The sequence below is a fragment of the Peromyscus leucopus genome, chromosome 4, assembly GCF_004664715.2.
Source record: "Peromyscus leucopus breed LL Stock chromosome 4, UCI_PerLeu_2.1, whole genome shotgun sequence".
Lineage (NCBI taxonomy): Eukaryota > Metazoa > Chordata > Mammalia > Rodentia > Cricetidae > Peromyscus > Peromyscus leucopus.
This window is the reverse complement of record NC_051066.1, coordinates 53,055,464-53,069,979: the sequence shown is the minus strand read 5'-3', so window position 1 is coordinate 53,069,979 and position 14,516 is coordinate 53,055,464. Positions and strand designations below refer to the sequence as shown.

The window sequence follows — 14,516 nt, the reverse complement described above, 5'->3', positions numbered from 1 at the left end:
AATGGACCACGAGGCAGGTCATTTGCAGCTAAATCCCAAGTGCTATTCATGGCATACTAAGTTACTTTGTGCCGGACAGGAATGGGCGACCCTTAGCTTGGCATCGGTCCATTTCCAGAGGTAGTGGGGTATAGTTCAGAGTCAGTATTTACAGCTCAGATTCAAATCTGCCTCTCCTGATTACACTGCAAATTTAGAGCAGTCGTTTTATCTATTTCTGTGGCTTCATTATACTACAGGATTTTAAATATCCCCAGTTTAAATAGTCTTGGTGTGCTTATAAAGAACCAATGAGTTCATAGTCATAAAATACCAAAAGCTTTCCCCAGTACGCAGGAAGGTCGTGCGGAGAGTGCTCTGGATCCCCTTCCGCATCACAGTAGCTCAGCTGCCTCTCTCCTCCAGCTCTGGCATCCTCTACCTCTGCTTCTGTCCAGAGGAGCAAGCGAGTGAGTGGCTGGAACACGTGGTAACAGGTCTGTTTTGCTTCGAATGGTCAGGGTTACTGACCATTCGAATGCCACCTACTCTGTTATTTCTTCCCATTTACGGAACATCACAAACTGCAGGATTCATGTGTCAAGGGACCCAGGATTGTATTTTACATTTTATAGCTCCTTTTCAGTTGTAGAGGAGGCAGTTTATGACTCCCTTTGATAAGCACTTAACTCTTAAGATCCAAACAAAGAAAAGGACTGGTCAGAGGACACCAGGTACTTCCAGCCAGATAGTCTCACTTCTTGAGCATTATTCAAATTAGCTGCAGGACTCATAATTCTGTGTTTTCATTTATTGCTGCAGTAAACCAAATGATTCTTTATCCAAATGTTATTTCCTGGCTATTAATTCAGTAGTTATTTTGGATTGTGACACTCCTCTTTGATTTAGGGATATGGCACCTTATAAATATTTAAAAGCCGGAGACTGACACTTTGAGAAATTGACTTTGATTTGTTTTGTTAATATCGCAGGACTAGAGTAATTATAGGCCTGGAGGATGTGGTCCCATCCTGAGCTCCTCGGGCGGGATGGGGGGCACGTACCTACAGCACAAGGAACTCAGCCGTAGAAGGCTGTTCTCGGGGCTTTTGCAGGTGAGGTGGCCACGTCTAGCTCCTCAGGTTCTTATTCTTCATTGTTGAGAAACTGCTCTTGATGCCAGGAATGTACAGCTGAAAACTGCCCATATTTGGTAAAATGGTAAAAAAAATAAATAAATAAAAGATCTCTCCTGAAAGTGTAGGGATGTTTTATGCATCCGTACATGCCAGCAAGGGTTTACAGCAGGGCTCGGGGTGATGTATGGACTGGTATGATTTAACTGTGGATCAATCAACCTATTAGGGAAAGAAGACAAGGTCAATAAGGTTGGGTCTCAGTGAACCAGAGGTCATCCTCCATTTCTCAACCTAATGTTCTTATTTCCTTTCCATTAACATTTCATAATGAAAAAATGCCTATATTCTTTAATTTTGGAGATAATTAAGTGAATTTAGTGCCTCTGAAGGGGGGAAATTTATAATGGCACAGAGGACCACCCTATTAATAACCGGAAGACAGGGGCCGCTGGGGGAGCAGCAGCGATGTCGCCATCGCCATTTGGGCTTCTCCGGTGACAGCCTTTAAGGGGTTCCAGCCCCCTGTTTCAACTCAGAAGCACTTTCCTGCTGAGACCAGAAAGACCTGTGTCGTTTCAGATCATGCCTTTGTCTCTTCGGAAGCCGTTTTCTGGTTCCTCTTAAATTTGAACATTGGCAGCTGACACAGATCTTTTCAAACACTTGGCATTCTCTATATGCGAACCACAGAAGTGAGAGGGGAACCAAGCTGTTCTGGAGCTTTCCTAAGGAGAAGCAGTGTGGTATCCATTGCCTATTGCAGCCTGATTAGTGTGATTGCTCACACCGAACACACAGGCACACTACACATGGCTGCTTCTGGTCACATGTATTCGAAGGGGCTGGAGACTAAGTCTGGCTGACTTCTGAGTTCCCAAGCTGGCCATTTAAAAAGTATCATTTCGAAACCGGCACTTTGATAACTTTTGGATTAAAATAGTCATTGACGCACACTCATTGTCTTTTTGTTCCCTTCCCAAGCCTTTTTAAAATAGTCACAGAGGATTTGGTGGAAATTCTCAAAGCCAAATTGGAACCCAGAGAACAGACAGATAAATAGGATTTAGCTTAGAAAACCCAAGAAAGTCAAACAGCTAACGACGGGGAGGTGAGAGGTCAGCTTTCTACCATCGACTCCTCCCTACAAAGAGCCCAGGAGCTGGTGCTGAGTGAGGTTGAAAGCCAGGCTGCGCCAGGAAAACAGGGATTCTAAGGGCCGTTGAATTCAGGGCCTGCTGCCCTGCTCCCTGGAGTCTGGAGGCTAGCCTCTGAATAAGGTAGAGCGGGGGAGTCTTTGCGTGGCGCCCTCTGTGCGGAGGAGGGCAGGGGTGCAGGCTGAAGACGTCCTGAATGAACAGTTCCACACTGGGGCTCCTCAGACCCCACTGCAGACTCCCAACCAGGTACCAGTCAGACTCTCTGGGGAACAGGAGCCCATAAAGAGCAAAGACGCGAGGAGGCAGACCTCACAGCTTCCCCAAGAGAACCGGTCACTCAGCCCCTCCGCCCCTCCACAGGGCAACCTCAAAGCTGTCATAGAAGCTTTTAAGCAAGAAGACTGGGAAACCAAAGATTACCTGACACCCAGGGAAAACCTCCAAGACTGATAAAGCCTCTTTAAATATCCTTAAAGGGGAAGATGCCGACTTGTATGAAACAACAACATGCTGATCAAGCAAGCCAGTCACGTAAAGACAAATACTGCGTGACTCCCTGTGTACAAAACAATTAGAGCAACCCAACTTGGAAACAGAGGATGATGGTTGCTAAAAGCTGGAATGGGATATTAGAAGTTGCTCAGAGGGTATGGTTACATAGGATGAGAAAGTTCTAGAGGTCTGCTATACAATACTGTACATGTACTTAATAATTCTGTTTACTTGAATTTTTGTGTAAATTAGCATATGTCTTTCCGTCACCATAAGAACAAAGATCAAAGCAAAGTGGTTAAAAACTAGGGAAGGAGAAGAAATGTCAAACAGACTGTCATTAACACCTCCAGAGAAGTGAGGGGGCCCTGGTGATTTCTCTTTTGCTATGGTTAAACCCTGGCCAAAACAACTTGGGGAGGAAAGGGTTTCTTTGACCTCATAGGCGAGTTGAGGTCCCTCATCTAGGGAAGTCAGAGCAGGAACCTGGGAGCCATCTCTTCATGAAAAACGGTAGATTCCCCAAAGCATCTAACGTTTTTAAAGGAGACGATGTCGTCATTAGTATGTTCTCTCCCAATTTATTTGAAAGAAGTCTGAACTAATGGTAAGCACACAGGCAACAAAGCACACAGTAAAGGAGATTGTTAGCCTGACACGGTGGCACGTGACTAGTCCCAGCACTCAGGAGGGAGTTCCAGGCCGGCCTTCGGGTCAGGAAATTGACAGGGGGTCGTAGTGAATTGTGTGAGCTAACTATGAATGTCTTGCAGGAGGGCATAATGATATAATTGTTCAGTGTTACCTAACAAAACAAAGTATATATATACAGGCATGCATTTATGTATATGAAATGGGCTAGTACATGAGACAGAGGAAGTTTTCAGATATAACATGAGTCAGATTGACCATTATCTTCAATGGTGGGAACTTGAATAATTCTGAAAACAAAATAATTGTAAGAAGTAATAAAATCTCAACTATCTTACTTGATTAAAATAAATCTAGTGTTGAAAGTGGTTGCTCCGGGTAAGAAAACAGTTGTTGCCAGAATATGACTGTGTGTCAGCGGAGTGTGACTTTGTGTGTGTTTGTAACAGCACAGTGGAGCTGATTTGCTTTCAACACTGATGGTTTAATCCTGCAGAGATCCAGGTGCCTCAGTGTTTATTGATATTCTGTTAACAATAGCCAAGATATGGAATCAACCTAGATGCCTGTCAGCAGAATAACGTACATAAAATGCGGTTCATGCAGACAGTGATATGTGATGATGTGGAGTTGGTCAGCCAGAAAGAAGAAGGAAGATGGACTGGGAGATGGCTCAGTGGATAAGTAGTTGTTGTGGGAACATGAGGACCTGAGTTCAGATGCCCAGCCCCACATGAAGCTGCGCACCTCTGTAACTTTAGTGCTAGTGGGAGACACAAAGTCAAGCCCTAGCTCCACATGCACACACTTGTGTGAGTGCACGAACACACACACACAAACAGGCACACACACAAATACCAAAAGAAAAATAAAATGGTGTCACTTGAAGCAAATAAATAGACAGACATAAATAAATAATAAATAAATAAAATGGATCTGGGAATTATCATGCTAAACAAAATAAGCCAGACTCAGAAAGGCAAATATTGTGTGGCTTTGCTCATCTGTGGGATGTATATTCAGATACTTGTGTAACGTTAATGTGGATGTGAGACTATTCATGGAGAGGAACAGGGCTAATAGCAAGAGAGATGGGAGAGGAGTTGACTTTGAGCAAAATACTTGACACTCGTGTGTGACATTCATAATGAAACCCATTATTTTGTACACTTATTTTTAGAAAACTGATAGAGATTTATCTAACTTTGATGAAAAAGTTAAAGTAAATAAATAAACAAGGCACTTTCACAGGGACACATACACACCAAGCAGCTATCTACTGCTGTGAATTTCACAAATCTTACCATTTAAATCCAGGAATCTAGTATCTGCAAACCTAATGGTATATTAAAATGATCTGGTAAAGCCTAAAGGAATTAATTTTTGATAGAAGCAAAGTCTTCAAAATGGAAGCTTAATTGTCCCAACACATAGATTTGGTCATCGCTCATCCACAGTGTGGGGAATAGCCAGTGTTTGTATTTCAGCTTAGGCACATAAACTTTTGCAGAAAAGCACAGGGTTGGAGAGGCAGGATTGATTATGTGGTTTCTGGAATGCCTGGAGTGACCAGAGCTGGATTTAATTGCTTAGCCAAAGTAGTTCCAGGGCATAAATTACTCGCAGGGTAATTTATACCCAGCGAATAGACTAGGAACACAAATACACAATGGTCTCTGGTAACTTGAAAGTCATAAAACAACCCCCACACACACAGCAAGAGTGGCCCAAATGGTAGGGTAAACCCAACCAATTGGCATAAAAACGATTTCCAAAGGTTTGCATTCCCTCCCCTTTAGGTTTGTGCAGGATAACTGATTGACAGCCACCTAACAGGGGTGTTTGGAAATTGTAAATATGTCTGACTAGTATTAGAATCGTCCTGTATATTGCTAAACCATATAGCAAAATTTATCTCTTAACTGAAACTGGGCTAACTCTCTAAGCATCTCTTTTATCAGTGCAGCAGGTTTTGTACCAGAGATGAGCTGTTTGCCCTTTCCCCTCCTTCTGAATATACAGAATGTATGTTTAATAAAGGGTATTTTTGCAAGGTACAGGATACAAGAATGGAAGAAGCAAGGAAGAGCGGTGTATTCCCACCTTCTCTTCTGCATAGAAGCAAATAAAGCTCATAGCTGCTGGCCACCCAGATGTTTCTGCATGTAGCAGTCTGCATCAGAGTATATTGTATGGCCACAGTTCCAGTAAACTAGACAGTAGTATATTCTGAATTCTGTAGAGAGATCAGTGTGTATATTTTATCTTCTAATTAGCTTGCCTTCTCTCCCTCCCCCCTCCATGTTCTTGGGCGTTTGCTGCTCAGAAACAAAAGGACATTTATAGCTCAGAGTTTAGCAGTATCAGAGTGTAAGTGCGGGTCAGGCCTGATTTATGTGGCACCACTGATAAGCAAGAGAGAGTGGGACCCAGGGTTAGGTAAAGCTAGTGAACTTGTCTTGGCTTATGTCTTTGATTCTGTAGGCAGCCAACATCCCTCTGGTGTCAGAACTGGCCATCGATGACATCCATTTTGATGACTTTTCCCTTGATGTTGATGCCATGATCACAGCTGCTCTCCGGATGTTCATGGAGCTGGGGATGGTACAGAAATTTAAAATTGACTATGAGGTAAGACGTTCTGTGTTGGCGCTAAGGAGTGCACCTGGCAGAGTGTTGTAGCCACTGTGAAGTAAAGGATTTCCAAAGATGCAACGTAGGTGATGGTCCCTGCCTGTGTACCCCATGAAAGTGCCACGAGAATCTCACAGAGAGTCAGTGGAGGTTTAGGGTTTGGTTTTGTTTCGTGAAAATGTCTTTATTAGATGTGTCTTATTTTATGCGTAGGACTGTTTTGCCGTGTGCAAGAATGTGCACCACATGCATGCCTGGTACCCAGGGAGGTCAGAAGAGGTTGTTGGATACCCTTAAACCAGAGCTGAAGATGTGAACTGGACCCCGATCTTCCACCAGAGCAATGGGTGCTCTTGACCACTCCCTAACTCAGCCTCCCCTCCTGTTTCAGACCCTGTGCAGATGGCTTCTGACAGTGAGGAAGAACTACCGGATGGTTCTCTACCACAACTGGAGACATGCTTTCAATGTGTGCCAATTGATGTTTGCCATGCTCACTGTAAGTGTGTTTGTGGAAGGTGGAGGGTCACCGTCCGCTCTGTGTGGACCCCCAGCTTCCTCCCATATATTCCTGTTTCATTGAAAAAATGCCCCACAATTATTCCATGGCAACCCACATATGTCTTGTTTAGGGTATTATATATTTGACAACAGTTTCTTTAAAGCTACAAAATCTTTAACACCTTAAAGTGAGAGTATTGCCCTAGAATGAAGACTAGGACCTCTTCAGTGCTCTCCTGTGGTAAGCTGGTTTTTCTCATCCATCCTTACTCCCTACGATTCCATGTAATTTCTTTGTGGAGGAACTAGAGATGAGTCACAGGGCAGAGAAATCCCTGGATAAGACTGAGTTGCTTCAAAGACCCAAGAGGGTGTATGAACATGACCATGAGAATATGGAATTCTGAAAGAACACTTGCTTGGGGAAATGCCCAGTGAGGCCTCAGGAAAAGGAAGGGTAAGAGTAGACATGCAGAGTTCAGAAGCTCACTATGCTGAAATTATTTGTCCCTTGGGCTCTAGCCAATTGGTGGAGGCCTGTGTGATTTATAGAGACCACCAGCACAGCTGGCCAGAAAGAGCCTTTGGATTAGCTCTGAAAGCAAATGTTGATGGCCAGGATCAAAACAAAACCCTCTACTTGTTCCCGTTTGCTAGTGAGAAGCGTTGGTCTGGTTTCTGCTTACACTGTTAAATGGCCAAGGAGAATGCATCTGACTCAAATATGTTTGGTTCTCCACTGCTTAGTAATGTAGACAAGTATAGATATATAGACATGTGTGTGTATATATAAATATATTTACTGTGCAAAAAATAGATGACGGGTTCTGGATTCTTACAACATAAATACAAATACCTCGTGTCTTTGTACCCATCTTAAAATTTAGACACAAAATTGGGACTTCTGTGTCAAATGCATTTTGTTTTGGACCAAATAGGCAAAGACCATTCTGCCTCTTCCTGAAAATCTCCGCCCTGTTCTCTAGTCATTAAACTTCTCCCCAACCTTTAAGGTACTGATCCAATGCCAGTTTTTCGACAGCATTCCCCTTTCTCACAAAACATCAATAATTACTTCCTCCCCCACAGTGCCAGTGTAGGACAGCTATTTCTACTGTGTGTCTTGAGTTCCCCATCTCTCATTCTCTGCTAAGCCACCCAAGGAAAGAGACAATTCCTCGTTCCTTCTGCAACATTCACATGTGTGTTCCCATGTGCCTCTGCATCCCAGCACACCTGTGCTCTGTCACACACTCAGTCAACTCTCAACAGCGTATGTTGGACTGGCTTCAACTCAAGTGTGCATAAAATGAGATTAAAAGGTCTTCACTTTCTGCTTTGGATCTTCACTTTCTGCTTTGGAACTCGTGTGGGTCCGCCTCTGCTTAAGGATGAGACAGACTGACTGGGAAAGCCAGACAGGTTCTGCCTTCTACTGTGTACACCATCAGAGCCAAGAAGTTACTTATGGAGGGAAAATACTTTCCCTCATGTGGCTTGCTTGCTCAATGGACAACATTGCTTGGAAACAAAGACACCTTCGTCTTGCTTAACTCTAATAGAGCTCAGTAGACAAATAGTTTCTGTGTGGAAAGCTCACAAGTCTGGCTCACAGAAAGCAATGACTTATTAACTAGTTATCTTGGGAAACCTGTGGATTTGTGGAATTGCCAAAATAAGCAAGCAGAAGTATTGTTCAGAGAATGGAAATAGAGATGTTCATGACACTGTGAGTTGTTGATATCAAGGATAGAGATGGTCTTTTGTAACAAACTTCTGGGGAAACAGACTTCCGGTGGCAGTGGTGGGGTCATGGTGCACCCCCAGGTAAGAAAAGGAACGAATGTTGAACTTTCGTCACTGAACGTTTTTGTAGTACCAACAGTCTTGATGCTTCTTAAGTAGGGTAAGAAAAGTAGCGCTTTCCAGTTATGCCCCACCCCCAATAGTTGGGGGCGTCATCCTGTCAGAGTGTTTTAAGGGTGCTTTGTGTTTGCTCAGCAACTTGAAGAGGGTCTCTGTTAGGAAAAGTCTGCGTTCTGTTTTTGTATTCATGCTGCTGCAAAAATAGAAGCCTTCACTGTTGAAGTTCTCCGGGGAGGCGGGCGGGAGGTGGCGCAGTGCAGAAAGGAGTGTTTGGGAAGAAGATGTCAGTGGATATTATTTTAGTCTCCCGCACACAGAACTACGTGGTGGCATCTGGAAGAGTCGTTACTTTCTGCTCCTACGTTTCACTGATCTTAGTGAAGGATGACAGGGGGCTGAAATGCCAACTTTCGTTTTCCTCACACAAGGGTCTTTTCCAGCTGGATCTTGGAAATCTGGTTAAGCAGAATTTTTTGAATCAAGAAAATAATTCTGGAGATGGCAAAGATTTTGCTGGATGTATGAAGACAACGTTAGAAACAAATCTAGCTTCTGACATATGATCTCCTGGGGCAGAAGGGGACCCACATTATGTCTGTGTGGGCACCAGAGCTGCACACACCCCTAGAGTCTGCTGAGGTCGTTCACTGTTTCCCTTTTACACTCTGTCTCCATTCAAGGGACCACATATTTTATTTCTGTGGGACAAGTTAGAACCCAAACTGAACCTTTCTGTTCATCTGGATTTTTGTTTTGTTTTGGGTCTTTTTTTTTTTTTTGAGACTCATGTAGCCCAGGCTGGCCTTAAACTAACTGTGTAGCTGACAATGCTCTTGAACTTCTTTTTTAAAACATAATGTTTTTATTATTTTTGAGAATTTCAAGCATAGATACAACGTATTTTGAATATATCCACTTCTCACTCCCCCTTCTACCTCCTATCAGAGGTACTCCCCACCCCTCCCAACCTGGCATCTTTTTTTTTCACTTAATTTGTGTGTGTGTGGATTTCACACAGGAACACCGTATTTACATAATGTCCACCCCTCCTGCTACCCTCTGACACTTCCCTTGCCCCTACTCCCTTTCCAATCCATGACCTCCTCTTTAGTTGCATAATTATGATTACACAATCAATTACAGTTATATGTCAGTTTGCTGGCTCCATCTGATGTTGTTGCTATGTGTGTATGTTTGGGGCTGACCAGCTGGGGTTGGGTAATCTATCAGGAGCTCATCCCTGGAGGAGACTGCTTCTCCCTCTCTTCAGAAGCCTTCATCTGCCTGTAGCTCTTCATCTAGGGGTGGAGCCTTGTGAGATCTCCCCATCCATACTGACAAAATGGCACGGGTGTTGTCATTATGTAGATCTTGTTTAGGCAGCCATATCATTGACATTTCGTGGGTGTGGCCTCCCCGTCATATATAGAAGACACAATCTCACAGCAGACATCTTGGTTCTCTGGCTCTTGCAATCTTCCTGCACCCTCTTCCGAGATGTTCCCTGAGCCTTAGGTGGAGGAGTTGTGTTGTCGATGTATCAGTTGTGGTTGGGCACCCCATGGTCTGTTGTTTCCATTTGGACCACTTGTGGATTCTTGTAATAATCTTCATCTAATAATCTTCATCTAATGCAAAAAGAAGCTTCCTCGATGGGGAGTGAGAGCTATACCTGTCGGGATAAGAACACGCACATATTTAGAATACAGTTAGGAATTATATTGGTTTGGGAAAGTAGCCATACTAGGTTCTCCGACAGGGTCCATGACCCCACCAGCCATGAGCAGTTGGCTAGGTTTACAGTACCAAACATGAATGCCCTCCTCCTGAGCAGGACAGAAATCCAAGTAGACAGCTGTTGGTTACCTCCAAGATATCAGTGCCACTACCACACCCTAGAGGATATTTTGCCACATTTTGGTCATTGTGTGGTTGGGAGGCTTAACAGCTAGGTGGCACTGTTGATTAGTGGATTTGCTTTGGCAACTTGCGTAGCACTTTCAGACACTATGAGAACTAGTTTTCAGGGTGTAGGCTTCCTGGTCAGTTCTAGCTGGAGTCCTCCAAGAACTGTGTCAGAAGTAAGTAGTATCTTCAGCAACAGGTCCCACCTACAAGTTCTGGGAGGCAACCAAAAGCAATGCCAATAAGCTATATAGAATGGGTAGGGTAGTCTCTTCGACACCTGCCCCGGCCAACAACTGGAGAGCAAGTTTCCCATGCCTGGTACTGGGGGTTTTCTTTGAGTCCAATGCCCCTGAAAGAGCATTACTGCTCCAAGTAGCATAACTGCATTTAAACTGAGTATATATGGACACACACACATACACACACACACACACACACACACACACACACACACACACGTATGTGTGGTTATTTTAAATAAGCATAAAAATAATGTTTCCCTATGACTTGTTCAAACATCCTTCATGTTATTTATCCTCCTCCCCTCCTCTCCCTCTGTATCTCTCTCCTTCCTCTCTTCCCAGTTAAACCCCCCATTTCCCTATTCCTGCCTACATAGCATCTGTGTTCTATTATCTCCGTCTCCAGGGCGCCCTCTCCACCCCCATCCTCCATCCCTTTTCGCTTCCCTGGTTTCTGTTTGCTTTATGCTGAGCTTCTGATCCCCTAGCCTCTACCCCCCAACTGCTGGGGTTACCTCTGCCAAAAATGGGAGAGAGGGAAGGAGGGAGGGAGGGAGGAAGGAAGGAAGGAAGGAAGGGAAGAAGGAAGGAAGGAAGGAAAGGAAGAAGGAAGGAAGGAAGGAAGGAAGGAAGGAAGGAAGGAAGGAAGGAAAGAAGGAAGGAAGGAAGGAAGGAAGGAAGGAAATTTTTTTACTATAGCCCAATCATCTGGTTCAGTCTGGATCACAAAGCCAAAAGAGAATGCCCTGTGTATACAGAAATTTCCTCTAGATGGCACTCCAAGGCAAAGTTTCCCAGCCAATCTCTGGAAAACAGAGGTGTGTGTGTTGGGGGCTGGGGGGGGGGCGCGATTAAACCTTGACCAACCTTCCCTGAAAGTGCTTCCTTTCTTCTGGCATGAGAGACACTAAGGCACACAGCCCAGTGCAAAATGAATGTTTTCCTTAGAATACTCACCAACAAAGCTGGTCGGTCGCAGTCTTCTGTGAGGATGGCCTGTTTTATGACTGCCTCCTGACCCACGTGCGTTAGCATGAGCAATCAATCTTGCCTTCTCCCTGTGACTTGAAACCTGGTTGTGCATTTTCCTAAACCCATTGTCTGGGAAAATGGGAAGGTGCACAGCTATGTGTCACTGCTGAGCAGATTTTGGTCCACAAATAATGGGACACTCAAATTATGAATATATACACCAATTTCCTAGCCTGTATCTCACAGAGAAAATAAGATTATTGACTCAGAATGGTTTTGCAGAAGCCTCCAGGCTCGTGTTTAGGAAACCAAATCATTTTAGCTCATTAGAAATTGAAAGAAACAAAGGAGAACTTTATGGGACAAGCAATTTGATATGGATTTTGATGGACATTTAGTTCACCTGGGACCCCACTGGTCACTTACTTATTTGTTCTGTGCACCTGGCTGGAAATTTAAAAAATTGTGGGGTCAAAGCTTCAAGGTTATCTTTTGTTTTCAAGAGATCCCTATATAGTTAAAATTCACTGAGTTTTGGCTTCCTCTAATAAATGTAATTTATGACTAGGTAACGCTGTCATCATCTATGACTAAAACGGAGAATAAAAACCTATAAATCCACAGTACCTATACAAATTCTCCTTATTTATGTAAGTAGAAGGGAATACAATCCCACTATGCACATGTGTGATGGAAGATGATGGCTGTGTCTGCCCTGAATTCACAGTGTAAACCAGATACGGGAACGGACCATTTTAGCTTGTAGTCTGTAAACTCCAGGCATGTCTTGATGTCTAAGTTACAGGGATACTTTTGGGGGTGGAGGATTATAAATGATATGTGCTCTCCGACAGATTTTCCCAGGGGGGAAGGAAGGTTTCCTTGGAGTCAGGATTCTTTACTGTCCTAGAAACAGACTCATTAGCGCTTCAGGCACTGCCTTGCTTCTTGGAGGGGCTCAATAAAGATTAATTGAATTGAGTGAATTTAGTTTAGGACAATATTATTTAAAGAACTGTGTTGCCCAGTGCCCAGAGCTTTGTTTTTGTTTTGTTTTTAAGCACTATAAGATGACGAACAGTTCTCATCTCTCAGAACCTTGCTTTCATCGAATCACGCTAAGGTTCAGCTAGGGTTCATATAGGATATTATGATCTTGCAGAACTCACTAGATATGAAGGAGAAAGAGCATGTGATCACATTAAAATTTATGGTGGTACTGGCAGCATGGCACTATGTGGGGAGCCGCAGTTAAACACTAATAATAACCGAGTGTCACAGCACACACGTTGACACCTCCTGACATTTACCGGGAAATCTTAAATCTTTAGTGTGGAGGTGGTGTGCTTTAGTCCATCTTTGTGTTGTCAACAAGGTTATTTGGGGGGCCAGCCACACCATTTTATTGATAATTCAAAGTGGAGCGCAGGAGGAACATGTAGGGGGAAATTTGTCCTGTTCTCAAGCTGGAGAGTCCCCTGTCATCTGCTGACTGCCATTATCAGATAAGTCCTTGATCTCTGAAGTCAAAAATTTCTTCCAACAGGAATCTCAGGAGCGCAATTAGAACTCTTTGCTTCCCCCTTGGGAAGGACAGGGCCATCCAGTTGTTAAATAAAACATTCCAGCAACCACAGTCCTCATCATGACAGAATCATATGCCTTTACCGATTCTGACATTGCAGGGTACAATAAGTTCTTGATGTTCTGTTCTGTGACCGGCTATACTAAAGTAAATGATAATCACGCTTGAGATCTCCAAATAGAATTTTCCCTGGCACCACTTTGCCAGTATAAATAGTTACACTTACCTTAACATAATTGCTATATGTTATATAGCTATTGCTGTACTAGTATAATGAAATTTGCACGTTAAAAACACTTAAATCTTCATGTAGAAGTAAAGTAAATGTATGGCAAATTTTGTATTTAGGGAAGGAGTGGAGCTTAATATTTCAGCAGAACATCAGCTATGGGCACGATAAACCGTCAATGGAATTGACCGGTTGGACGCAGTGATTCAGTAGCATTTAAGACCCCTGCTCTTTAGGCACGTGAAAAGGCTTTTATTTTTATTCTCCCACCTGCATTCCAGAGCCCCAATTAGGCCTTCCATGTTTCTAGCTAACGTTCTCTTTATTCACATTTATTTCATAAAAGACGAAAAGCAAGTCCACACGTAATTAAGAACCTGGTGTGCTAGTAGCCAAACATACAATAGAGCAGAAGGATCGTCCAATCCATTTCCTCTCACAGGAGAATCACCTCCATAACTCATTTTAAGCACTGCCATTCATGAGTTATGAGTCATTCCCTTTCTAGTGAAAATAAATTCTCCTGCACCATCAGCCTGCACTGGGTATTTTTCTCAGGACATGTAAATTGTAAAAGTGTACGGACGTAATCGTGTCTGGCGTTAGCTCCAAACTGTAAGCCCTGGCTCCGGGACACGGGCTTGTAAGGAAATGCATGCCGTCTGGGGGTTGGAATTGCTGCTTACAATACTTTTTCTTTTTTCCTTTTTCTTTTTTAAGTGAGTTTATTCTTGAGTTTTTTATGGTGTTGGTAAACTGCTTAATCTGTCGATTTGTGTTTTATGACGCCAGCCAAATCCTTCAGGTCAGAGAGACCCAGCAGCCCAGGCACTGTCATTTATCACAGCTTCCATTTTCCGCACTGTTTGACATGCTAGTGGCACTTTCTTGGGACTGAAACCTGGCACCTAAGGGTGTTAAGTTAGGGGCTTTAAAAACTTTTCAATTTTCATGGGTCTCATATTTAATCCTGATTCAATGATGAAAAATAAAATTTGGAGCAAGCTTTGGAGAGTCCCCATGGTCTTGAAATCTATCACCTGAGTCTGTTGGGAGCTTTGAGAGACCTGGCTTTCCACACAATTAATATGCACCAAGTGATCTCTCTGTGTGTGCTCAAAAATCTGTGACATTATTGTGCTCACTCGGAATTTATCATAA

At 43.4% G+C, this 14,516-nt stretch overlaps 1 protein-coding gene across 1 annotated transcript in view; it reads left to right on the top strand.

Annotated features, from left to right (window-relative positions):
- Positions 1 to 14,516, top strand: part of Pde11a (phosphodiesterase 11A) — a 348,364-nt gene that overhangs the window by 254,314 nt on the left and 79,534 nt on the right. The window contains exons 11-12 of the mRNA XM_028880604.2: positions 5,903 to 6,049; positions 6,444 to 6,551. Of these exons, the coding sequence (XP_028736437.1) occupies positions 5,903 to 6,049; positions 6,444 to 6,551 (255 nt within the window). The remainder of the gene's footprint in view (positions 1 to 5,902; positions 6,050 to 6,443; positions 6,552 to 14,516) is intronic.